Below are 26,293 nucleotides of genomic sequence, written 5' to 3'. Positions count from 1 at the left end.
CATTTATCTTCCCACTGGAGCGGTACCTATTTATCTACTTGCACTTTGACATGCTTTCGAACTGCTAGGTGTGCAGGAGCAGGGACCGAGCAATGGGAGCTCACCCCATCATGGGGATTTAAACCGCCGACCTTCTGATTGGCAAGCCCAAGAGGCTCAGTGGTTTAGACCACAGCGCCACCCGCGTCCCTTTTTTAAACTGTATTTACCTGTAATCTCTCTTTTACTCTTTTCGTAAACAATTTCACTTTTTTACAGTCAAGTGGTCTATAGAAATCTGCACATAAAAACAGCCAGAATAATATTAATAATAAAAAGGGCAGCCCCTTATTTTCCCTTCTATAGTTTTTTGCTCAAGAGCAGAGAAAGTTGGGTGACTAACCGGTTGCTCCCTGCTTTCAACTGTAAGGTTTTGGAAGGATGAAAAAGATTGAGGAGAGAGCCAAGCCTCTGCCTCTCGGCAGATAGGACATTCAGGAGTTGTGGGGTTCAGCTCCAGCCCACTGCTGTTCCCTGCCTGAGCAGCCCCTTCCTCACGGTGATTCTCTTCTCTTATGGTGGCCAGGATGTCAGCCTGGGTGGAGAGGTTCTGCAGGTCCAGCTCCGTACACTCCACGGGGGCATGAGGCCAGTGGTGTAGCCTCTCCGTGGCACATGAGGAGACAGGGGCCACTGGGGGCTGCACCACAGTCCTTACCTGCTAGCTATTGATATATGCAATGGGCAGGCACGGCTTCCACACAGGACGATTCCTCTAGCAGTACACTTTTATGAGTGCCACATAATATTCAATATGCCCTTGTAAAAAAGTGATAGTTTTGCGCAGCAGCATCTACAACTTTTGAACTCCCTGCCTATTGTCATCAGGCAGACACCTCCACTGTCCTCTTTCCATTTCTGTTTAGGCAAACCTGCCCAGATCTGTAGGATGCTGACAAGTGTTATGATCCAATTTTTAGCTTATCATTTATTTTAATTATTTTCTGAATGTTTTAAATAGTTGCTTTTAACTATTTTTACTGATAATTTTGCTGTTTTATTCTTTTTGTAATCTGCTTTGAAGGTTTTTTTTTGGTGTGTTTTTTTTTAATGGAGTGGTGTATGAATTTTACAAAATAAATCCCTAGCAGAAAATAACCAAGCTAGGAAAGCAGACAGTGTGTCAACACAGTGAATCTCTATTCTACCAGTATACGTGTACCTTAGAGCAGCAAAGGCAGTTTTGCTAATGCTGTGTATAGGTGGGTGAGCAAATAAGTTGAAAAAGAACAGAAAAGCTCCATTTGATTCCCCCCACCCTTCCCCGGGGCTGGACATCCTGGCACATGTCAGGGATCCATGACACAACTGCCCCTGAGAAGAGGGTGACTTGACCTTTCAAAGTCCAGGTGCTGATGCAACTGTCCTTCTGTATCCTTGGGATGTCCCTGGCGTTGCATCAGCTGAATGACATTTTGCATCCCGTTATCTGACAAATTCCAGAATTTTGTTTTAACGGTAAAATTGTCCCAGGACAATATTTGAAAGGACAAAGGAGAAAACATAGAGGCAAGATAGTTGTGAGCAAAACTGGAAGTCATTTATTGATGACTGTGGAGTTCCATTAGTTCCACAAAGAAGAGGAGGGTGAGGGGGTTGAATTACTCTAATAAAAAATAAGAATATTTACAATAGAAGAACCTTAACCTATAAATCTTAAGCAGAAAACTTGTTCCTCTAGCAGTGCCCCCCACCCCCCATGTGTGTGTAATAAAGAGAGAGCTCAAACCAACTTTGGAAAGCAACCAAGGAATACTTAGAAGTTGGGGGTTGAGCAATCCCTAACTGGAGCATGATCTGATTCAGTTATTTTCCAGATTATGGACTCCATAATTAAGATGCTGCGTGACTTGCATATAATCGATACAACAATATGCATTAATGCATCTCAGTAAAACAAGTAAACACAGACACTTTGCTTGCATGATCTCCAAAGGTCAATTAAGCCTCACTAGCTCGGCCAGCAGGAGTTGCCAGAATATGGCTTAGTGGCACCTTCCCCACCATTTCCACTCCACTTTGGCACGTGGCACTTCATATCACAGCCCATAATAACCTTCCCCTTCCTGAGTACGTCTACTTTTTCTAGTTTGTTTTTCAGAAACCCTTGGTGTTGGCTGTTAGGGAGGAGATGGAACATAGTAAGGAGAGATTACACTTTGTCACTAAGGACCAGCACCTCAAATAGACAGCCTTGGGCCAAAATAACCACCTCCTATCTAAATGTTGGGGATTCTGACCTGTCCACTGCACCCCAAACCCTGGATGTTTCAGTGTCCTATCTACTGATTTGTTTATTTATTGCAATGCACTTTCAGAAGCAAAAGGGGAGCTGGCTTTCATCACCTGAGGGCTGCCTTGACCCTTGTTTGTTTAGGAACTGTTTGTGAGTTCATTTAGACCTAGGGAGGTTTACTGTAAGGCATCAGCTGCTGTAAACAGAAGTGTGATTCCAACAGTTTTGTTAATGATTGACAGCACTTTTCCTTCCACTTCCTACCTGCAAAATTCCAGCAGATGACTGTAAAGAAGAACATCAACACAACTTTGTCCCTTGCAGAGGATCAGGAATGATACCCCTAACAATTACCTAACATTGAGTACCCCTGTTGGACCCTATTGGGGGTGGGGCATCTATTCTGTTCCAGACAAGTGCAGAGCAATGGTGAAGGAACAACAGGAAGGAGAAGAGGTTGCTAGGATGAGACATTCTGCAAAAGAAATCACTGGTTTCTTGCCACCTTAACTGTGCTTTCTCACACTTGTGTTGTAAATTAGTCTCTCGTAATTGGAGAACAATGGCAGCCTCATGGGTAGGTAGCCGTATAAGATGTCAGTCATGATGCAGCATTGGCTGAAAGGGATAGGCCACAAATTGGGAAACTTTCAGGTTGGTGGATCTTTTATGTCTTCTTCGCCTTTGGAGGGAGATGGTCAGATCTTGGGAACTGCTGCTGCAGCTGCTACTCCCCCCCCAAAGGCTTTTGAGGTTTTTCTCCCTGAGGATGTTAATTTGCAACATCCTTTACCTCGTCCATCCACCCAACATTAATGGAAGTCTCTTTTAATCTGTTCATGTGCACGTTGGGTCCAAAGATCTGGATAACATTCAGTTCCTGTCCACTTCTTAGTTGTTGTCCAAGGATATGATAGATTACCAAAGCATTTCTAAGAGCTCTCAGGATAGCACATGTTAAAACCGGGCACAATAATTTTGCATATGTCTAAAAGATCATCTTCCTCCTCTTTTCCCATAACCAAAAGTCCTTCCCTGAGGCTGCAGTTTCCCTCAGCTTTTCTCTCCCTCACCTCCTCAGCACATTGCTTCTCTTCCATTACTGGTAGTGACTCTTCTGGGCTTCCTGGGGTCCTCCTCTGTGTGATAAGCTTTGGATCTTCCTGTGGTGGAGACACAGATTGCCCAGGTAGCGCAGGCTTCACTAGCTTCATTGCAAGTGGGTAGACATTGCAGAGCCACCAAGGGTTTTCAGCTGGGGTGGCTAGCTGGATTGGGAGATCAGGTCCTTCTGCGGGGACACTGGACTGCACTACCCACTCCCTAGCTTGGCAAACCCCAGGAGATGATGGCGCTCCTTCAGAGGAAGTGGATGTCCCCAGCCGATTCCACACAGAGGTTGGAGGTTTTGCAGGTGACAAATCTGCCTGCTGCCTTGTCAGTGGGACGGGTGCTGGAGATGACTTTGACAGGGGGGAGGGTGCTGTTGGTGACTCTGGCAATGGAGTGGCTGCCAGCTTTGGCAGGGGCTTTGGCAAGGCGGTGGACACTAGCCTTAGCGGAGCCAGGGGGGCCAGCCTGAGCTTATGTGGTATCTTCAGCATAGGTCTTTCCAATGTGGCCTCTGTCTTTGCAAAACTGCTGTTGGCAGAATTTAGTGGAGAGATGTTTTTAGCAGGCATGGAGATTATGTGCTTCTTCTTGCCCAGGGGATGGAAGACTTGCACAGACTTTTTAGCAGGCATGGAGATTATGTGCTTCTTCTTGCCCAGGGGATGGAAGACTCGCACAGACTCTATCATCTGCAAAGCCAGGTTGGTTCTGGGGACCGCCTTTGAGGGCACCTCATTCTTTTCTCCCTTTACCCCAGCCAGGTTCCCTTTAGCTTGGGCCTTCTCTCTACTCTTAGTTTCTCCAAGATTTCCCCCCGGCTTGGAATCATTGTTTGCTGTCTTGGATTTGCTGCTGTTCAGCATGTCCTCACCCATTCTTAAAGCTTCCTGCTGGAGCCCAATGGTTTTTGCCTTCCTCTTTCTCAGAAAGTCTTGGCAAGGCATCTTTCTCTCCTCCTTGCTTTTCTCTTCCTGGCTTTTCTGGCTGGAATGGCTTCCTCGAGAGCACTTGGCGCTCAGCCCTTCTTGAAGACGCTTGGAAGAGCTGCACGCCTCCAACTCTAGACTTGTTCTGGGGAAATTTCCCACCAGTTTGTCTTCAGTCAAAATGGCCTTCCTCTTCCCCTTTATGTTAGAAAATGTAGAGTCTGGAGCCTTTGACACAACAGACTTTGGATCAGTGTTCCGGCTCTTTCCAAATCCCTCTTTCCTCAGTTCTGGCTCTGCAGAGATCCTGGGGAAATGACTTGAGGGCTGTCCTGCCAATGTACCCCCACACATTCCCTTGGCTCCTGTAACACTAGGAACCTTGCTATCATCTTTGATTCGCCCCTCAGTCTGCTGTTGGTTTTTACTGGCAGTGTCACATTTAGGTCTTGCCTCCTGCCTTACAGTTGCTGTGGCTAACACCTGGTCGCTTCCTGGGTCCTCCCTGAATGTCCCCTCACTTGCCTCATTGGAACCCAGAGGTGTGGAAAGACATTCTGGAAAGAGCGGCTCAAAGGATGCAACCAGGTTATTGATCTCAGGGTAGTCACTGAAGAGATCGTCCGGCAGATGGAACAAACCCCCAAGGTGGCTTCCTTCAGCTGCCAACTGAGGATTATGTGATTGGTCCCCCTCATGTGTCTGAGTGGCTACCACTGAAAGAAAGACAAAAGGAAGATACATTAGAAGATATAAATAGACATCTCCTCTTCTATGACTTTGTCTAATCCTCTTTTTCCATTTTTTTTAAAAAAAATTATTATGCAATAGAGTCATAGCAAAGAAAATAACACAGTACCAAGCCCATGGTGTCATCTTACATGGTATAAATAAATAAATAAATAAATAAATAAATAAATAATTTTTATTTATACCCCACCCATCTGGCTGGGTTTCCCCAGTCACTCTGGGCAGCTTCCAGCAAATAATAAAATACAATAAGTCACCAATACAAACTACATAACCAAATGGAACGATTTCCACATAAAAATAAAGATACAAAAATTAATACAGTGGTACCTCGGATTACATACACTTCAGGTTACATACGCTTCAGGTTACAGACTCCGCTAATGCAGAAATAGTACCTCGGGGTAAGAACTTTGCTTCAGGATGAGAACAGAAATCGTGCTCTGGCGGCGCGGCGGCAGCAGGAGGCCCCATTAGGTAAAGTGGTGCTTCAGGTTAAGAACAGTTTCAGGTTAAGAACGGACCTCCGGAACGAATTAAGTACTTAGCCCAAGGTACCACTGTATAAGTAATATCAGTTAATATCAGTAACAACAACAAAAACTCCCAACAAAACTTCCCTCAAAATACCCCAGTCCTTGCTGGGCAGCAGCCACAGCAGCAGTCCTTATGAGGCCTGTCAGGTGCTGCCCCGGGCCAGTTGGAGAGTGGCAGGACCGGGGCCCTCAGGTACTCAGCATTGGCAGTCCATATAGGTTCTCCACAGACAGGTTTGTGAGGCTGCTGAAAGAGCTTTCCTTTCTTTTCTCCTTATGTATGAAAAAAGGGAGACCAGGTTTCATCAAAGGTATTTTCCTTTATAACCCCATCTAATCCTCTTTTAGAGCCATCCAAGTTGGTGGCCATCACTGCCTCCTGTGGGAGCAAGTTCTACAGTTTTAACAATGCACTGCATGAATAAACCCTTTCTTTTATCTGTACTGAATCTTCCCACATTCATCGGATGTCCACGAGTGTTATGAAAGAGTGAGGAAAACTTCTCTGTGTTCACTTTCTCCATGCTGTGCATCATTTCAGAAACTTTGATCATGTCACCTTTTCCTTATCTTTTCTCTAAACTAAAAAGTCCCAAATGCAGCAACTTTGCCTCATGGGAGAGTTGCTCCACCCCCTCAATTATTTCCAAACCTTTCCCAACTCTTTTCTGAGCTGAGGTGACCAGAGCAGTTGCACAGTATTCCAAATGGTGTCACACACAACAGATTTGTATAGTGGCATTATGTGCCCTGTACTTACTAAGTTTTGGAAGAAAGTGCTGGACTGTATAACTATGTGTGCAGAAAAAGTTAAAACTTTCAGCGGATAATATTCTTTTGAGCCATATTGTACAGAAATGAACAACGGGACAAAGGAAATGGATTCTACGCACCCTGGTGGTGGCCAACAGACTGATATTGATTAATTTGTGGTCAGGGGCTACATATCTTCCAGACCCTTGATAATCTTGGTTGCCTTCCTCTGCACACCTTCCAGCTTGTCAATATCCTTCTTAAATTATGGCACCCAGAACTACACACAATTTAGGAGGGTTCTCACCAAAGCAGAATAGAGTGGTACTATGACTTCCCTTGATCTGGACACTATATTTCTCTTGATGCAGCCTAGAATAGCCTTAGCATTTTTTTTATTTTTTGCTACTGCATCACACTGTTGACTCATATTAAACTTGTGGCCTACTAAAGACCCCTAGATTCTTTTCACATGGGTAAGCCAGGTGTCCCCCATGTTGTATATTTGTGCATCTGGTTATCCCTGCCTAATTGTAGAACCTTACATTTGTCCGTCTTGGAATAATTCTGTTAGTTTGGGCCCAGTTATCCAATCTGTTAAGACCATCTTGAATCCTGATTCTGTCTTCTCTGGCGTTAGCTAGTTCTTCCAGTTTGGTTCTTCTACAAATTAGATGAGCATCCCCTCAATTCCTTCATCCAAGTCATTTATAAAGACCTTGAACAACAGTTTGTTGCTGCATCTTTTTTTTTTTAAGATTCCCAACAGCAGCTTCATAATCTTACCAATTTTTACTTTCAACCACTCGTTACTGTATACAAATAATGGCTGATAACTTTGCTAGAATATAGGCTACTAAAAAGAATGGCAACCTCATCTATAGATGTAACAGCCACCCCAGTTTTAGATCCATTCTACACAGGCTACTAGTAGAGAGATATATGGAAACCTTTAAGATTCTGTACGTCCTCTCTGGAAATAATGAATACATGTCTATTCTTCTAAAGAAGTAGCAAAACAGGTGATCTGGTCTTCAGAGCAGTTATGCATCTCTCTCCCTCTCCCTCTCCCTCTCACCCCCCACCCCATCATTCATATATACATCTATATCACTATAAGCACTATGTTACACAAAGGGAGAAGTATATATACACACAGACACTGCATTTGGGTTTAAATGAATCCATTGCTTTTTGCAGTCTGATCGTATGCATGTTTACTCAGAAGCAAGCCCTACAGAAGTAAGTCTACAGTTGCAGGCACAGCCGAGTTCAGTGGCACTTTCTCCCAGGTAAGCATAATAGGGGTGCAGCATCCTTAATTTATAAGCTTATTTTTGCTACATGTGAAGAAGATTGGTTATAAAAAGAACTGCAGCAGCAAACTTCCTTTTTGCAGCGTTTGCAAAATGTGTTCATCTCCCACCACCACCCAGCTGGAAAAGTACCAATCCCACTTTGCTAAAGGGTCAGGCTAACCCTGCGCTATTCCCTATACCTTTCGCTGTTTACCTAAAAAAGTGGGGAGATGACTCTCCGTTCCTTTGCTCATCATGGTGTCTGCTCATTATGGTTCGAGGCAGGAAATGAAAAAAGAAGTTGGGAAGAGCATCACATGCAAACTGGCAATTGTTTATGTGCCATTTCTCTCCCCTTGCAACTTTATCAAGAGAAAGGCGGGACTGAGAGAAATGGGAGGCAGATCAGACAAAAAAAGGGAGGCAGCTCAGCTTAAAATGAAACTATTCTCTCCAAGTAGCAGCAGATTAAAGCCTGCAATCTCCTCCTTTCTCTAGAGCAGAAGCATTTGTTCCTCATCCATTGCTTTGTGCGGCCTGATCCTATGGATGTTTACTCAGAAATAAGCCTGCTGAATTCAAGAGGGTCTTACTTCCAAGCAAGAGTGGCTAAGTTGATCACTTAAGGCCAGTTCTACAGCTTGGTTTTGCTACACATGAAGATGATTGGTTATAATAAGAATTGCAGCAGCAAACTCCCTTTTGGTAGCGTTTTTGCTGGTTCAAGATCAGCTTCATGGCTCAGCAAGGATTTGAACCCTGGTCTCTCCCAGGTCCTAGCCCACTCTTCTAACCACTACAATCCCACTGGCTCTAGGTGCATTCCAAAGTGTAGGTACTGCAACACTAAAAGATGAAGCTCTTACGAAGACAGAATTGCGATTATGTGGCACTCATAAGAATGTCAGTTCCAAAGACTGAAGTGGCTGAGTGGGCACAGATGGTCCAAGTTGAGCTGGAAGGCAAACTGGTCCCAAGAAATGTACACTGAGGGCTCAAATCAAGTCAGCAGCCAAAAGAGGGGCACCCATGGAAACTGCGGTTGTATGAACTGGTTTGCCACCATCACAGTATAACCCCCAAGATTCTACGCTGCCAGAGAATGTTATGATGCAAAAGAGGATGCAAAGCAATGGGCAGTTGGGCTATTGGATCAGTGAGTGCCAAAGTAGCTGGTAGTGGCCCCTGAGAGTGGTGGGAACCTGTATCACATTCCTCTTCTTCTTTTTGCCTGTTCTACAAATGCACATTGGCTGTTGTGCAAAATGAAATAAACCCACACATTTGAAAGTACTTATGACCTAGTGGGAACATCTACTGCCCACCAAAATCCATGGAATAGGCCTTAGGGATGGCTAACCTCAGCACTGTTGGGTGTCCCTAGGACTTAGTAAAGGTAAAGGGACCCCTGACCATTAGGTCCAGTCGTGACCTAATGTGGTGCTCATCTCGCTTTATTGGCCGAGGGAGCCAGCGTTTGTCCGCAGACAGCTTCCGGGTCATGAGGCCAGCATGACAAAGCTGCTTCTGGCAAACCAGAGCAGCACACGGAAACGCTGTTTACCTTCCTACCTGAGCGGTATCTATTTATCTACTTGCAGTTTGATGTGCTTTCGAACTGCTAGGTTGGCAGCAAGGACCGAGCAATGGGAGCTCACCCCATCGCAGGGAATTCGAACCACCGACCTTCTGATCGGCAAATCCTAGGCTCTGTGGTTTAATCCACAGTGCCACCCACGTCCCTACCCTAGGACTTAGCTGTGACTAATTTGGGTAGATTGTGCCCTTCAGCTTTTGAACCAAAACCTCTTTCTCTTGTCTATCCCAGTTTCCATGTATGCAGCTATACGTTGCCCAAAGACTTCACCTGTTCCCTAGATGCAAACCCTCAATCTCACTGCTTGCTTCTCAGATTCTCTCTAGCCCCCTGGGACAATGGAGGGTCCCTTCTAAGCACCTAGATAACTCAATTTCCTACCTGCCATGATGACAAGAGGATGTTCCCTTTATACAGGGGTGAAACTGGATTGTGGGTCATTAGGCTTGTCTCACCAATGCTTACCAAGGAAGCGTCCGGTAAGGAGTAGACAATGGAATTATGATGATGCAAAAAAAAAGTTTGTTGCCATCTCTATGGCAACCATGCAGATGCTGAGGAAGGGGCCAGGAGAATCTTAGAATCAGAATTGGATGATGGAAGATGATGTCATTGCAGAAGGCTGAAAAGTGGGACGGAGCTTAGGGTGGGGGAAGTGTGATCAGACTACCCTACGCACTAGGCCATTCTTTGCAGGCTCCTTGGGAAATCCTTTGTCTTCAGCCTGATTTAAGACAGCATTGGGGAATGGGACTGAGAATTTGTACACACAGTTGTGTGGATTCTCCTTTGGGTTTTGTCTGAAGGGTAGACCAGCATGTGGCATATATTAAGTGCCAATTAGGTCCAGGCACTAGGTTCAGTCGGATCCAGCTTTATGTAGCTGTGTAGAATCATAGAATCATAGAATCATAGAATCATAGAGTTGGAAGAGACCACAAGGGCCATCGAGTCCAACCCCCTGCCAAGCAGGAAACACCATCAGAGCACTCCTGACATATGGTTGTCAAGCCTCTGCTTAAAGACCTCCAAAGAAGGAGACTCCACCACACTCCTTGGCAGCAAATTCCACTGTCGAACAGCTCTTACTGTCAGGAAGTTCTTCCTAATGTTTAGGTGGAATCTTCTTTCTTGTAGTTTGGATCCAGTGCTCCGTGTCCGCTTCTCTGGAGCAGCAGAAAACAACCTTTCTCCCTCCTCTATGTGACATCCTTTTATATATTTGAACATGGCTATCATATCACCCCTTAACCTCCTCTTCTCCAGGCTAAACATGCCCAGCTCCCTTAGCCGTTCCTCATAAGGCATCGTTTCCAGGCCTTTGACCATTTTGGTTGCCCTCCTCTGGACACGTTCCAGTTTGTCAATGTCCTTCTTGAACTGTGGTGCCCAGAACTGGACACAGTACTCCAGGTGAGGTCTGACCAGAGCAGAATACAGTGGCACTATTACTTCCCTTGATCTAGATGCTATACTCCTATTGATGCAGCCCAGAATTGCATTGGCTTTTTTAGCTGCCGCGTCACACTGTTGGCTCATGTCAAGTTTGTGGTCAACCAAGACTCCTAGATCCTTTTCACATGTAGTGCTCTCAAGCCAGGTGTCACCCATCTTGTATTTGTGCCTCTCATTTTTTTTGCCCAAGTGCAATACTTTACATTTCTCCCTGTTAAAATTCATCTTGTTTGTTTTGGCCCAGTTCTCTAATCTGTCAAGGTCGTTTTGAAGTGTGTTCCTGTCCTCTGGGGTGTTAGCCACCCCTCCCAGTTTGGTGTCATCTGCAAATTTGATCAGGATGCCCTTGAGTCCATCATCCAAGTCGTTGATAAAGATGTTGAATAAGACCGGGCCCAAGACAGAACCCTGTGGCACCCCACTAGTCACTCTTCTCCAGGATGAAGAGGAACCATTGATGAGCACCCTTTGGGTTCGGTCAGTCAGCCAGTTACAAATCCACTGAGTGGTAGCATAGTCAAGACCGCATTTTACCAGCTTCTTTACAAGAATATCATGGGGCACCTTGTCAAATGCCTTGCTGAAATCAAGGTAGGCTACATCCACTGCGTTCCCTTCATCTACCAGGCTTGTAATTCTGTCAAAAAACGAGATCAGGTTAGTCTGACATGACTTATTTTTCAGAAATCCATGCTGACTATTGGTGATCACAGCATTCCTTTCCAGGTGCTCACAGACTGTTTGCTTAATGATCTGCTCCAGAATCTTCCCTGGTATTGATGTCAGACTGACTGGGCGGTAATTATTTGGGTCCTCTCTTTTCCCCTTTTTGAAAATAGGGACAACATTTGCCCTCCTCCAGTCTGCCGGGACTTCGCCTGTTCTCCAGGAATTCTCAAAGATGACTGCCAGTGGTTCTGAAATCACATCTGCCAGTTCTTTTAATACTCTTGGATGCAGTTCATCTGGCCCTGGAGACTTGAATACATCTAGACTAGCCAAGTATTCTTGTACTATCTCCTTAGTTATTCTGGGCTGTGTTTCCTCTGCTGAATCATTTGCTCCAAATTCTTCAGGTCGGGCATTGTTTTCTTTATCGGAGAAGACTGAGGCAAAGAAGGCATTGAGGAGTTCAGCCCTTTCTGTGTCCCCTGTTTGCATTTCACCATCTTCTCCTCTGAGTGACCCCACTGTTTCTTTGTTCTTCCTTTTGCTACGAACATACCCATAAAAGCCTTTTTTGTTGCTTTTAACCTCTCTAGCAAGCCTGAGTTCATTCTGTGCTTTAGCTTTTCTGACTTTGTGTCTACACGTGCTGGCTATTTGTTTGAATTCCTCTTTGGTGGTTTCCCCCCTTTTCCATTTTTTGTACACATCCTTTTTTAATCTTAACTCAGTTAAAAGTTCTTTAGATAGCCACCCTGGCTTCTTTAGGCACCTTCCATGTTTCCGTCTCATTGGTATTGCCTGAAGTTGTGCTTTTACTATCTCCCTCTTAACAAACTCCCAGCCATCATGAACTCCCTTTCCTTTTAGTATTACTGTCCATGGGATCTCACCCAGCACTTCCCTAAGTTTTATGAAGTCGGCTTTCTTAAAGTCGAGAAATTGAGTCCTAGTATGCTTGGCTGCTCCTTTCCGCTGTATAGTAAACTTCAGAAGAGCATGATCACTCGCGCCTAATGATCCTTCCACTTCTACCCCACTAACCAGGTCATCAACATTGGTTAGGACCAGATCTAAAATGGCTGTTCCTCTTGTAGCTTCTCCCACTTTCTGGACAATGAAGTTGTCTGCAAGGCCAGTGAGGAATCTGTTTGACCTTATGCTCTTGGCTGAGTTTGACATCCAACAAATATCCGGGTAATTGAAGTCCCCCATTACTACTATCTCCCTTCCTTTTGCATGCTTGGCCATCTGTTCCAGGAAGGCATCATCTATGTCCTCCATTTGGCTTGGGGATCTATAGTAAACTCCCACAATGAGGTCACTGTTATTCTTCTCTCCCTTAATTTTGACCCAAATGCTCTCACTTTGGCTTTGAGGTTCTAAATCTTGGATCTCTTCACAGGTATACACATCCCTGACATATAACGCCACTCCTCCTCCTTTCTTGTCTGGTCTGTTTCTCTGAAATAGATTGTATCCCTCCATTATTACAGTCCAATCGTGGGACTTATCCCACCAGGTTTCAGTGATGCCTATTATGTCATATTTAGTTTGCTGTACCAAGAGCTCAAGCTCATCTTGTTTATTTCCCATACTTTGCGCATTAGTGTACAGACATTGAAGTCCATTAATCATTCCCCCGTGTCTCTTATTTAAGGATTTTTTCCTCCCACCACTAGGTCTGCGTGCTGTTTGCTCCATTCGGTCTATGACATTTGGATGATCATCTTCATCAATTGATAGACTCCTACCTTCAGGAGCACTGTCTCCCTCCCCCACATTAGTCAGTTTAAAGCCCTCCTGATGAGGTTTCTGAGATTTTTTGCAAAAACATTCCTACCAACCGTTGTGAGGTGCAGCCCATCGCTTGCCAGAAGTCCATCTTCAAGAAACTGCATTCCGTGATCTAAGAATCCAAACCGTTCCTGTTTACACCATTTGCGAAGCCAGTTGTTCACTTCCACTATTTTTCCCTCTCTCCCTGGGCCACGTCGTTCAACTGGGAGGACAGATGAGATGACAATTTGTGCATTTAATTGCTTCAATTTCCTGCCCAGAGCCTCGTAATCTCTTTTGATCTTCTGGAGGCTATTGCTTGCAGTGTCATTGGTTCCCACATGAACCAAGAGGAAGGGGTATTTGTCAGTGGGTTTTATGATTCCTTGCAGTCGTTCAGTTACATCTTGGATCTTAGCCCCGGGGAGACAGCACACTTCCCGAGACATCTTGTCAGGCCCACAGATCACTGCTTCTGTTCCCCTCAGTAGGGAATCCCCTATCACCACTACACGCCTCCTCTTAGGTCTGGTCGGGGTTCTTCCGTGAGCTGTCCGTTCCAAGGTCGCCTGCACATTCCCTGAAGACTGCCTTTGCTGCTCGTCTTCATATACCTGATCGACTGTAATGAGGGAGAGATAGAGTGTAGTTATTCCAGGTTATCTTTTGGTTTCTGTGTTGCAAGGAGAGGATTCCCATTACAAGAATCCAGCTGTGCTGTGAATTGCAAAGTCCTGAGTTCAAATATCCCAACACCGATTCACTAGATAGCCTCTGGAAAGGCCACTTTTTCAGCCTGTACTTTTTTCAGTCTGCTGCATGGGCTGGGGAAAGATTACAAGATAATCTTCATTCAAATGTGGGTAGCACCCTGGAGAGCCCTCCTGGCTCATGAGGAGACCATTTCCATTTTCCAAAGAGGACATCCTCTTTGGGATTGGGGTGGGTCTCCTCAGTGTTTTGTTGAGGCTGCTCAGCTGACACGCAGGGAAGCTTTCTTGAGCGGCCTCAGCAAACCTCTGGCTCATGGCCCCCTGTCAGTTTTTTCCTTTTTTTACAAGATTTCACTCATGATCAATGTGGATTCCTGCCTAAAAGACAGTTAACTGAATCTTGGTGGACATGTAAAAAAGCTAAAAACTATTGAATACAAATACCTACACTGATACGGAGGATTTGAAGGGCAATTTTCCTGCTGGGACTTAGATAAACAATTAGAGACTATGGATCTTTATTTCAATACACGATCACAGTGCTAAGACTTTCATATGCACAAAGATGGAAAGATTCATCATTACCTACAGTGGATGAATGGTTGTTGAAATTACTGGACTTAGCTGAGATGGTGGAATTCATGTGTTTGCTCAGAGAAAAATAATTGTCTACATTTACTAGACTGGAAACTTCTTATAGACTTTGTATAAAAAAGAAAATGAACTTACATCGGTTTGATAATTGAAGAAAATATTGGTTTATAGAAAGTGGAATTTGGGGTGTTATCTTGGAGTGGATGCTTCAACAATTTTTTATATATAGCTGACAGACAAAGAATCAAAAGCTCTCTCATCTTTCTTTTTTTGAGTTTTTATTTGGATTAGTTTTTTATATTTGATTCAAAAATGTATTACATATTCTTTTGTGTATTCTTTTTGAAATTTCAGTAAGAAAATAAAAATTCTTAGCACACAGAACTTGCATGTTCATTTAAAACTTCCTTGACTCAAACCATTAAAGTAGGCTTTTTTCTTCTGCCTTCCCTTCCTTTCTTCTTGAAGGCAGAAAGCAGTTCAAGCATCAAATGTAAATTTCCACCAGCAGTTCCATATCTTTTTGTTATAAATCATAAGGCTCAGAAATAATTAAGGGAGACTTTTGTAGATCCCATGCCCATTAGGGCTCTTACACAGCTTTGGGTCCAAGGTGCTGATTCCTCAGCTCGCAAATCACTTAACCCCCATCAGAATTCCCAAGAGCTGACAGCTTTTCAGCCTCTTGAAACAGAAAGTGGCTTTTCCAAAGCCTCCCATTCACTCTTTTTTCCAGAGTAAATTTAATCGCCAAGATTTATGTCTGGCTGTCATCATGTAATGATCTCCACTGGCAGCCCACCAACAAAAAACATTCAATTCACCATGTTCCTCCTCCAACATGCCCCACAACTGAAATATCTTCATTCTGTCTGAAAAACACTTTGTACATGTTATGTACTGAGTTGACTAGGATCCAAAATGCAGCAGTCTGATTGGTCCTAAAGCAATGCAGCGGTATGATTGGTCCAAAGGCGCCACCCAATCCAGCTCCAGGTGGAAGTGAATCCACAACCTGATTGGCCTACAGGAGAATCCCGCAATTAGCCAATCACGTGCAGCCCATTGTGTAAATAATGTATATAAAGCAGATATCGTGGGGGAACTTCCATTCCTCCTCTCCACTATGAGCTGAATAAAGAGCATGAAATCCACTCTCGACTTTGAGTATATTTCAGTACACCTCAGTCATGTTGCTTGTTCTAGGAATCATGGTCCTTAAAAGACAGAACCTTGCCCCTGATTTGGGAGTGTTGCTTCAAAGTTGAAACAGAAAAGTTTGGATGTTGCTAAAGATCTACATTTGAAAATGAAAGTTTTTGTTTTGTTTTTACTCGGCAAACTTTGGGACACAGAATAGATTCCAAACACCTCTTTCAGCATTTTTATTTATAAAAGTTTGCAATTAAAACAATTTACACCTTTTGCTCCCCAACTGAAGCGCGCACACACACACACGCCAGCAGTGAGCTATACACAAGACTGGAATTACAATTAAGATGGGTAGAGATTTATTTTCCTGCCTCCAGCAAATGGCAAGACAGCAAGCAGAGGAAAACATGGATCATATATTAAAATTTAGTGTTTTTGGATAACATTTCTCAGGTTTATTAAGGCAAATGACAAAAAACAAAATAAAAACTGCTCTAAATGGAGATGGGATGTGGGAACTGCTTGCCCCACATCCCTATTTCTCAACCAAGGGGAAAGGCAAAGAAGAAGAAACCAGTCTCCCACAGGCTGTGTTCTGAATGCTGAAGTCCTGACATATTAAAAGGTATTTAACACCACTTGGGTCACAAGACTGGGCAGCATTCCCGTCAATTTCCGACTTGTTAGCCACCACACACACACACACACACACACACAGAGAGAGAGAGAGAGAGAGAAAGAAAGAAAGAAAGAAAGAAAGAAAGAGGAAAGCATACTGATATTATTTGCTTATTTTTTCTGTCCCTTGTCCACAAGATTGGTAACAGTTAACCTGAGTTCTGCTGGAAGATCAGTAGTAGATTTTCTTTTGCAGTTAGAAAAAGTATAATCTGCCCAATAAGTTGCAATTAACACAAGGTACTCCCAACACAATGTAACCTCTAGACAGCATAACTCAAGCATTCTTTTCAGAAGTCACTTCAAAATATATTTGCATTTCAAGAGAGAGATAATTCCCTGTACGGAAGGAACCACTAGGCTTGCATCACACCTCCACAAAGAATTAGGGGCGGCAGGGGCAAATCTATCATGGATGTGCTAAGACCACACAAAGAAGCCTTTGCTAAACTAACATCCTCCAGATGTTGCTGGTCTACAATATCCATCAGTCCCGGTAAGCATGCCTGTGCTGGTAGGGGATGATGGGAGGTGTAGTCCTATAGTCTCTGGAGGCAACAAGGTGTGTCATGGTTGGCATAAACTATTGCATCACTTTGCATAACTTCAACGGAACATTCTCCTAGCATTCTCCCATCAACAGATAACAAGCATTTGAAAATGCCCTGATGTACAGAAGACAAAGCGCCAAGTGTTCTGATAAGCTGGTTAAGGATGGGTATCTTTTGCTATCTGCCTTTATCAACAGCTTTGATGGATTGAGGCAGGATTTCTACTTTCTTATGCATCAGCAGCATTCTTCAAAAAGGGCAACAATGCCTTTTCGTGGGTATTTACAAGAAGAGGAGTAAGCAGACAGACATCAGTTGCATTCTCAGAGGAATCAGAAACACAAAAGGGACCTTCAGCACACTCCTGGGGACCAGTCCTGCCTTTGTCCAACACACAGCATAAATACAGGTAGATAAATTAGAGGGCAACGTTGGGGAAAGCCAGCAACCAAGAGGCTTAACAGAGACAGAAGCCACCTTCATTCAGCTTTGGGGTCTCCACTGATTTTGTGTCACTATGGGGCAAAGGTGAGGATCATCCAGCTGATGACGAAATAGAAGAGGAAGATGGGGTAGACTGCCAGGGCTTTGCGATTTGGGGGCTGGCTGTCTGCCAGGAAAGCAGTGGATGCTGAAAAGAAAGAGAAGGAATATTTAGAATACACACAAACAGTTGAAAAAGCAGAAAATTACGGTTGTATCCAAAGCAGCCCCAGCAGCACCTACATTTATTCTGTGCCCCACATGCACCCCAAAATCTTCCCAGGAGGACACCTCCCAACCCTCCAGAGCTTATGTGAAGGTGTGCAATGGGGAGAAGAGGGAACAGGAAAGTTCCGATCCACTGTCACATGTCTCTTGCATTAATGGAATGGGAACACTGGACACCAACCTGAAAATTCAGATTGCATCTTAAAAACGTAAGAGTCTGCTGGATCAGGCCAGGGTCTCATCTAGTTCAGCATCCTGTTTGCAGAGTGGCCATCCAGATGCCTGTGGAGACCCTCAAGCAGTATCTGAGTACAAGAGCAACTCTCCCCTCCTGTGGTTTCCAGCAACTGGTGTTCAGAAGCATTCCTGCTTCTGACTGTAGAGGTAGAGCATAGCCATCATGGCTAGTAACCATGACTAGTCAATAGCCTTTTCCTCATCCATAAATTTGTCAAATCCTCTTATAAAGGTATCTAGGTTGGTGGCCATCACTGCCTCTCGTGGGAGTGAGTTCCATAGTTTAACTGTGAACTCTGTGATGGAAGGACTTCCTTTTCTCTGTCCTGAATCTCCCAACGTTCAGCTTCACTGGGTGTCCATGAGTGTTACGAGGGAGAAAAACTTTTCTCTATTTGCTTTCTCCATGCATCAGACCACAGAACACCAGAATCAAACATGATACCAGCTGAACAAAATGCTAGCTCATGGGGACTTTTGCAGACAGGACTGAAAAGGTTCCAGACTGCACTTCCTTCTCAAACATACCTAGCGTTGACCAGGCAAACATGGCCACCACGACTAAGAGACGCACAATGAAGCCAGGAGTATCAGAGCTTGCTAGCAGGACAAGCCTGCAGACCAGGAGAGCCACCGTCAAGGGGAGGATGCAGTAACCCAGGACACAGAGGCTCTGAAAAAAAGATCTTGGGAAGGAAGAAATAGCATTAAATTCTGGGTGGGTGTAGGGAAGAGAAAGTGCAGGTGTATAACACTCACTTCTGGAGCACAGATGGTCAGCTTCTGGATTCTGGTCTCCAGACAGCAGTCCAGAAGCATATTGGGGAGCATAAATTACCCCTCATGAACGGCCAGAGGCTTCACAACAAAGCTTATGCCATCTCACCTTAAGGGCTTATGCAGTTCGAGAAGCACATATGACTAAGTGGCAGGGCAGCAGCTGTACTTTGGAATTCCCTGCCTATTGATGTCAAGCTCATGCCTTCCCTGCTCTTTTCAGCACTTGCTAGAAACATCTGTGTTTAGACAAGCCTACTCAGGCATGTAGCATACTGATGTATGTATGTATGTTTTAATCTGTTTTTAGTTTATTGATTATTTTTAAAAATGTTTTAAATACAGTCTACTCCCATTTTGCGCACATTCAAAGAACACGTGACTGTGCACACACATATCACCACAAACCCAGAAGTGGCAGGAAAAGGGGGTGTAATGGGGTGGGTTTAGGCACGCTCTGCCAATGCATGTGATAACCTGCAATGTAATCTTTGCTTGTAGTTCTTTTAAACGGTATTTACCCGAAAATTTGATTGTTTTAGTCTCTTTGTAACCTGCTTTGAGGTTTTTTACGATCAAGCAGTGTATATATTTTACGAAATAATAAGCATTTACATACAAATATGGACACTGACATTTGAGTCCATGGGACACTGAAGCATAGTTCTGCCTTTTACAGCTGAAAAAGATTTCCTTTTCTCCAGAACGTGCAAATATCCAGCAGAAAGGGAGACTCAACAGAGTCTGTTCTCAAATGAGAATGCACATGGTGCAGCCTAAGATGGCAGTCTGCATCTTTGGCAGAGGCCTCAATGGATTTTATTTTTTTACAATATTAAAAAAGGTTTATTAAATAATCAACATATTTAACAACAAAAGAAAACAAGGAGTCAGTTAGTGGCATGCTATTAAGAGAGCCATTGTACATGGTTGGATAGAACACCGGAACGTGAAGAGGTTCAGTTATTTTATTTTTATCTCATAAAATTTATAGACTGCTGCATTGTTAAAGAAAAACCTCAAAGCAGTTTGCAATCTAAGGTCAGACTATAAAAGGTTATTGTTCTAGCATGAACAGAGAGCACTACTAATAGTGGGCATTTGTATGTGATCAGTACCAAATAAAATTTGGTGGGGACCAAATATGACTTTATTTGGCTAGCTGGTGCCTCTTGAAATACGTATCATGCGTAAACTTTTCTGAAATTGGGATGCATAGGGCCTTCTGAAACCAAATGGGAATGGGAAAGTCCGATGTAATTTCTGCATCCCTGAGTGATAAGTCAATTTAGCTGCAGACAACAAATATATAATAAAGAGTTTTACAAACTAGTTCTGCAATGCCCTCTTCGGATATTGGAAATGAATGTGGCTTGGCATCAGGGTTGACTTGGCTGCCTACAATCTCAGGGATTTCTTGTTTTTCAAAGGGACTCTTCGTCGTTACTCAAGCAAAAAAGGAAGATGTGGGGAACAGCTTTGCAAGGAGGGCTGCCTCTCTCCCATCTCCCCAGACCCCTGCCACCAGAGAACATGGTTACAGCACCCACCCACCACACACTCACATGGTCCCTCCAAGCAGCTTGGAATTCAGTGTGATGACAACGGCTCCAAACCAAATGATGACGAAGACCTCTGCAAACTGGGGACCTCTGTCTTCTGTGCTATTTGCTGCTCCTCCCTGAAGCATTCTGGGAAAGCGGGAGAAACAAGGGAATTAGATCAGCAGCAAACAGCGGGCAAATCTGGAGAACTGGTGCATTGATTTAGGAGTGTCAGACTAGGGACTGGGAGAGACCAGGGTTCAAATCCCCACTCAGCCATGAAGCTCACCAAGCCAATCACTCAGCCTGACCTACCACACAGGGTCGTTGCTGGGATTAAATAAGGAGGGGAAGAATCATGTATGCCACCACAAACTCCTTGGAGAAAAGGGCAATGTGCTGTAATTAAGTTAAATAAGAAGTCTGGATGGCATGCAGTTACTTCTTCACTGCCCTCTATATCAACAGAATTCACTGCCACATTGGTGCCGAGTCGAGGGATGTGGCAGTTGAGCCAATGTAGCATAATGGTTTCAGTGTCAAGCTAGGACCTAGGAGAGACCATGGTTCAAATCTTCCCATTTGGCCATGTAGCTCACTGGGTGTGACCTTGCACTCTCAGCCTAACAGGGTTGTTGTGAGGACAAAAGGGCAGGGAGGACCAGAACCTTGTACACCATCTTGAGCTCCCTGGGAGGAAAATTAGGATATAAATGTAATAAATAAAAAATAAAGTTTACCCTCTGCCAAAAAGGAGAAGCCCTTGTGCAGCCCATAGCCTGTTGCAGCAACTGCCAAACCCAGATTAGGCCCTATATGAGGATCCTGAGAATCATAATCTTTAAAAATGCTGGCTTAAAAAAATATTAGCGTGGCATTGTTTTATTCATATTCTACATTGCTTTGGTTTATTATTGTAGCTTCAGCACTGCATTTGGCTGTTTCCCCCAACAAATCCCAGAGCAACGAAGGGGAAGGGAGGAATGTTGGTACTTACAGGGCAAGTAAAACACACAGGACTAGAGGACCCCATAAATCCCCTGGAAGAAAAGAAAGAGAAAGAAAACCAATGAAGGGGTGGGGAGCTAAGGAAAGGCATGACTTCCTTTTCCTCCAGCCACTCTCTGCCTCCCCAGTCACTCTTGATTGTAGGGCATCAAATTGTTTATTTATTCCCCATGCTTTGTCCTAAGGCCGTACGGCATGTTACAACATTAAAAAAGAATATTAAGAAGAGTTTAAACGACTTGCAACCACAGAAATAAAATGGGTCTGTATCCTCTGAAGGCTACACATTGAGCTCCCTCAGCACCCAAAGGTCTGTAGGGAAGAAGGTGGCCTTTGGGGTATTTGGGGCCTGAGTTGTTTAGGCACAAATGTCAGGTCAAATGGAGAATTTAACCCACCAAATATTTCACTTAAAACTTCTCTTCCCTCCCCACCACACCTCTGAATTCCTCGTGTTACTCCCTTGCTTGAAAAAAAATGCTGATTTTTAGACAGGTTAGTAAGAGAAAAAGGTGGATTTATTTCCACAGGTTTCAAAGCTTTGAAATGAATCTGGCACGTACAGTCTCTCAGGAGGGCACTGCTCTTTTTGGGATACATGACATGGACGAATTTCTTCCCAACTGCTTTCAGGTCCCGCATCTGAAAAGTTTGAGGAATGGGCTGTATTACTGGGCTGTACAAATTTTTGGTCAAAGGATGCTATTAGAGCAATGCTAACCCTCTCCCCGCCCCACAAACTGACAGGCTGGATGGGGTCAGAACATGGCCCAGGTTCCTCTCTGCCAGGTTCTATCAACAGAGTGCTTCCACTGAGCTGAATGCATGGTGAGCAGAAGCTATCATCAGTGGTTGCTGGTGCAGACCCACAAAACAGGGCATTTGGGTGGTAGAGCTGGGCTAACCAAGGATTCACTGGTTCCTGAGACACTCCAGCTATCAGCAATGGGCCTGATCCAGGCCTCCCTGCTATGTCAATGTAGAACAGCAAAAATGACAGGTTTACTGTGACACGCAACCCACCCCCACCCCTTCAGCCTGGAACAAGCAGCAAGACTCCTAGATGCCTTCATAGGAATGTAGGGGGCTGCCTTATACTGAGTCAGACTCAGTATTATCTACACTGACTGGCAGCAACAGCTCTCCAGGGCTCCAGGCAGGGACCTATCCTGGCCCTATCTGGACATGCCATTGGGGGTTGAATCCAGGACCATCTGCACACAAGGTTCTACCACTGAGTTATAGCCCACCCCTTGACAGATGGCATGCCATGTTAACATTAAAATATTGTGTTACAGACAATAAGACTGAACTGTGATGCATGTTTTTTATTTTCATGACTTCTGACAGGGTCCCTACAACAGGGTCAAACTAAACTTACTCTTGGGTTGTGCCCTATAGCACAATCTAATTATTACACACCCATCAAGTGAGCAGTGCGCCAGAGACACTTAAATTTCCACATTATTAATTACTGTAAAACACATCTTCGGTTGAAGAGGTGATGTGGTTTAGCCAATCCCCGAAATTAACCTGCATAAATTGCAAGCACTTTGGAAACTCAAAGAACACCATTTTAAGATATTCTTTTAAATTTCTACCCCTCAGCCTCTACAAGACACTTACAATTGTGTCCTTGACCGGCTCATCCAGGGTGGAGTTGTCTTCGTCTGGGGAACGAGATCCCACAGGAACTGTGATTTCTCCTTCTACTGGAATATCTTCCGATATTGACACATCTGCAAGGCCTGCAAACTGCATATTTTCAACACACTTTTAATTATTGTTATCATTAGCTTTTATGAACCACCTTTCTGCCAGGCACCCAAGCCAGTTTACAATTTTAAAGTACTGAAACAAATGATATATACTTGAAGTTTAAGCATGCAAAAGCGGGGAGGGGTAGCATTCTTGGGGAAAACAAAACATACAATGTATGGTTATGATTGCTTTTTTAGGTCAGACTAAAGCTCTACATTGAATAGCCAAACTGTAGAGCTGGAAAAGGACCCTTAGGGTCATCGAGTCCAACTCCCTGCACATCTCCTTGACAGGTGGCCATCAAACCTCTGCTTATAAACCTCCAATGAATTACAGAATTTTAGAATTCTAGGTACCCCCAAGGACTATCTAGTCCAACTTCCTGCAATGCACCAACAGGCTGGACACCTGCAGAACATGGTGCTGTTAGGATTCCAGCATTTGCCTACCAGATATATGCATCTTCTAATTAGGAGCATCCTATTTTACGCTATTGCAGCTCTCATAGAAATTTAATAAATAATAAAATAACTGTGGGAGAGGTTATTGTTTTTCTTTGTTACTATGTTATATATTTTTGTGTTTTTATATTGTAAAGAGCCCTGTGAACCTTTGATGGGCAGTTTAGAAAGTTAATAAATAATAACAACAATAAAAATATTCACTGACAAATATAGATTCAACAAAATTTGGGGGCCTGTTTCTTAAAGTTGTTTTAAACTATTTTTAATATTGCGTTTCAATATTAAGCTCATTTCAATTTTTGTGACCCACATATGACTGAAAGGCTGGTAATGATTTGCAGCAAGAATAATAGCAAGAATAATGCTGCAGTTATCAGCTCCCACTGGCCTCTTTTCAATTTAAACGTAAGAACACAGCAGCCCTGTTGGGTCAGCTCGAAAGTCCCAGCCTCCTAGGGAACCAACGAAGGAGGGTGGAGGCACGAAGAAGCCCGGAGCTGCCCTTCCCGAGTATTTGGCTGGTGCTCAGAGGTAGACTGCCTGGGACATGGAGGTTCGGCTGCCCTTGGTCTTCTCCCTCCCTCCGAGAGCGCTATCAGGGGAGGGGAGTGGGGTCACAAGCATTTTAGTCGGGCAGGAAGTCTTGGGGACCAGGAGCGCCCTGCTTCTGACGTCATCCCATCTTGTGGCAGGGAGTTCCGTCGGTCAGCCCTGCGCCTGAGGGGGTCTCACGCCCTCCCCGCGGCCTTCTTCAGCCGGTTCACCTCCCCTCGCCTCCCTTCGCTTCTCCTCCCGACCCACCAGCGGCTTTGTGCCTCCATCTGCCCGCATCGCTGCCGCTTCCTCGGCTGCCGCCATCTTGGACCCAGCTACTATGGAGCGACGACGTGGCCAGTAACCACGCCCCCTACCGCGTGTGCGTCATCATACCGCGCCATCGTTCAGGCGCTTCTGTTGTCATGGCAACGGAGAAGGCCTAGGTCTGAAGCCAGAGGCGGGATGCAGGACGCGGGGCGCTGGTGGGGGAAGGAAGAGAGAGCCGAATTTCTCATAAGGAAGCATAAGGGCCCCTCTTCTACTCCCCCACGACTCTGAGTCACACGCACACTATGTTCTCCCAAGTTTTGAAATATGATCATGAGAGACAGCGTCCCTTCCCCAGCCTGGGAATTTGGACTATAACTCCCATCACTGCCGGCTAGCACGGCCGGCGGGCTGATTGGACGGCGCTGGACTGGTGGGGCGGTGGTAGCGCTGGCGGGGCCTGATGGGAATTGTAGGCTGAGGAATGTTGATGGACGTTAGGTGCTGTTATTGTTAACATTACGCCACCTTTCAGGATATTAATCCCACGAAGGTGGCTCCCAGGTATTATACTGTTATTGTTGTTGCTATTTTACCATCTCCGCTAATACAGATACATAGTATTATAGGATTGCAGAGGTGCAAGGGTACCGAGGGTCATCTAGTCCAACCTCCTGCAATGCAGGAATCTCAGCCATCGCAGGAATTGCCGAATGGGGGTCCACCTGTATTTGATCGGCGAGTCATAAAATATGAAATCCCACATGAAACTGCTGAATCAGCAAGAAGGTGAACGTGACTTTTCCTGAATCCTGATTTTTTGTGGGTCAAAACCACAGGAGCTACAATTTATGCTTCAGATCCATAATCATGGCTTTCAAGAGTGTATCTCCAATAATAAAACCACACTTCTACAAAGTGGAAAACGAAGGGTACAAATTTATTTATTTCAATATTGATTACATTTCTATCCCAACTTTTCCTTCAAGGAGCTCAAGGCAGCATACGTTATTCCCACCATTCTCTCTCTCTCTTTTTTAAAAATGCTTTTTCATTTCAAATACATCAACACCAACAAAATACACAGATATTTCAAATCTTTTTACATCTGTCTTATTTTACACTCCGTGGAGCAGTTGACTTCCCTCCTTCCCTTCTGCAGGTTTTCTTATTCCAATCTAATCCACAGTTCCTTAGTAGTAACTAAGCCATGACATAAGTTTTATTTCAGTACTGCTAACGTCTTCAAGTTTCTACGGTTCTCACTTATATAGACCATAAATTTACTCCATTTTGGTACCTTGTTTCCTCCTGACTAAAAATCCTATGGGTCAGTTTTGCTAATTCCGCATATTCAACCATCTTTGCCACTCCTTCACAGTTGGTAATTCCGGTGTTTTCCATTTCTGGGCTATCAGGACTCTGGCATATTCTCACCATTCTCATTTTGCCCTCACAACAACATTGTGTGGGGTAGGTTAGGTTGAGAGGCAGTGACTGACTCCCAAGGTGGTGCTCAGTAAACATGGCCAAGTAGCAGGATTTGAAACTTGGTCTCTCCCAGGTCCTAGCCCAACACTCTGACCATCACACTAGCACTGGGTTAAGTCACATTTTTTTCAGTAAAAAAAGAACAGCATCAAAGTTCTGTGTCTTAAACTAGCATCAGTGTCAGGATGCATATTTATTTCTTTTACAGCCTGAATTTTGCTCCATTTACCGTATTTTTCGCCCTATAGGGCGCACCGGCCCATAGGGCGCACCTAGTTTTTTTGGGGGGGGTAAAGAATTTTTTTTTATCCCCCCTCCCAGCTTGTCGGCCAGTGTCGGGGCTGAAGGGGGAAGCCAGGGGTTTCCCCATAAAGCCCTGGCAAGTGGCTCAGGGAACAGCGGGCGGCCTTCGGGATGAGCAAAAGGGGACCTTCAGAGGTCGGAGCTAAACAATATAAATTGAGAGCGTTTGCAGATGACCTAGTATTAACTTTACAAGAGCCAGACACTAGTACGAAAAGAGTTTTAGAGCTAATTCAAGTATTTGGTCAAGTAGCAGGTTTTAAGCTGAATAAACAGAAAACGAAAGTACTGGAGAAAAATCTAACAGTTGCTGAAAGAGAGAGGTTTCATAGTGAAACTGGATTAATGGTAGCAAAG

At 44.4% G+C, this 26,293-nt stretch overlaps 2 protein-coding genes across 2 annotated transcripts; both read right to left on the bottom strand.

Moving 5' to 3' along the window:
• Positions 1-1,557: 1,557 nt before the first annotated feature.
• On the bottom strand, positions 1,558-9,752 carry LOC128406761 (uncharacterized protein C2orf78-like). Its single transcript, XM_053374433.1, has 2 exons — positions 9,630-9,752; positions 1,558-5,030 (listed from the first exon to the last, which is right to left on the bottom strand). The coding sequence occupies exons 1-2, from the start codon at positions 9,634-9,636 to the stop codon at positions 3,208-3,210; spliced, it is 1,830 nt and encodes a 609-aa protein (XP_053230408.1). The 5' UTR covers positions 9,637-9,752; the 3' UTR covers positions 1,558-3,207.
• A 6,073-nt stretch (positions 9,753-15,825) lies between these two features.
• On the bottom strand, positions 15,826-24,251 carry YIPF6 (Yip1 domain family member 6). Its single transcript, XM_053373822.1, has 7 exons — positions 24,140-24,251; positions 22,740-22,868; positions 21,677-21,755; positions 21,103-21,145; positions 20,127-20,252; positions 18,313-18,470; positions 15,826-17,467 (listed from the first exon to the last, which is right to left on the bottom strand). Exons 1-7 carry the CDS (start codon positions 24,194-24,196, stop codon positions 17,352-17,354), a joined length of 708 nt encoding a protein of 235 aa, XP_053229797.1. The 5' UTR covers positions 24,197-24,251; the 3' UTR covers positions 15,826-17,351.
• Positions 24,252-26,293: the final 2,042 nt, after the last annotated feature.

This window comes from Podarcis raffonei, chromosome Z (assembly GCF_027172205.1).
Source record: "Podarcis raffonei isolate rPodRaf1 chromosome Z, rPodRaf1.pri, whole genome shotgun sequence".
Lineage (NCBI taxonomy): Eukaryota > Metazoa > Chordata > Lepidosauria > Squamata > Lacertidae > Podarcis > Podarcis raffonei.
This window is presented reverse-complemented; position numbering and strand designations above follow the sequence as displayed.

Coding starts and splice junctions, on each gene's coding strand:
- YIPF6 (XM_053373822.1), bottom strand. CDS start 24,196: ATGGCGGCAGCCGAGGAAGCGGCAGCGATGCGGGCAGATGGAGGCACA. Junction 20,253..21,102: donor CTGTGTGTTTTACTTGCCCT/GTAAGTACCAAC, acceptor CCGCTTTCCCAG/AATGCTTCAGGGAGGAGCAG. Junction 17,468..18,312: donor GTTTGCCTGGTCAACGCTAG/GTATGTTTGAGA, acceptor CTTTCTTTTCAG/CATCCACTGCTTTCCTGGCA.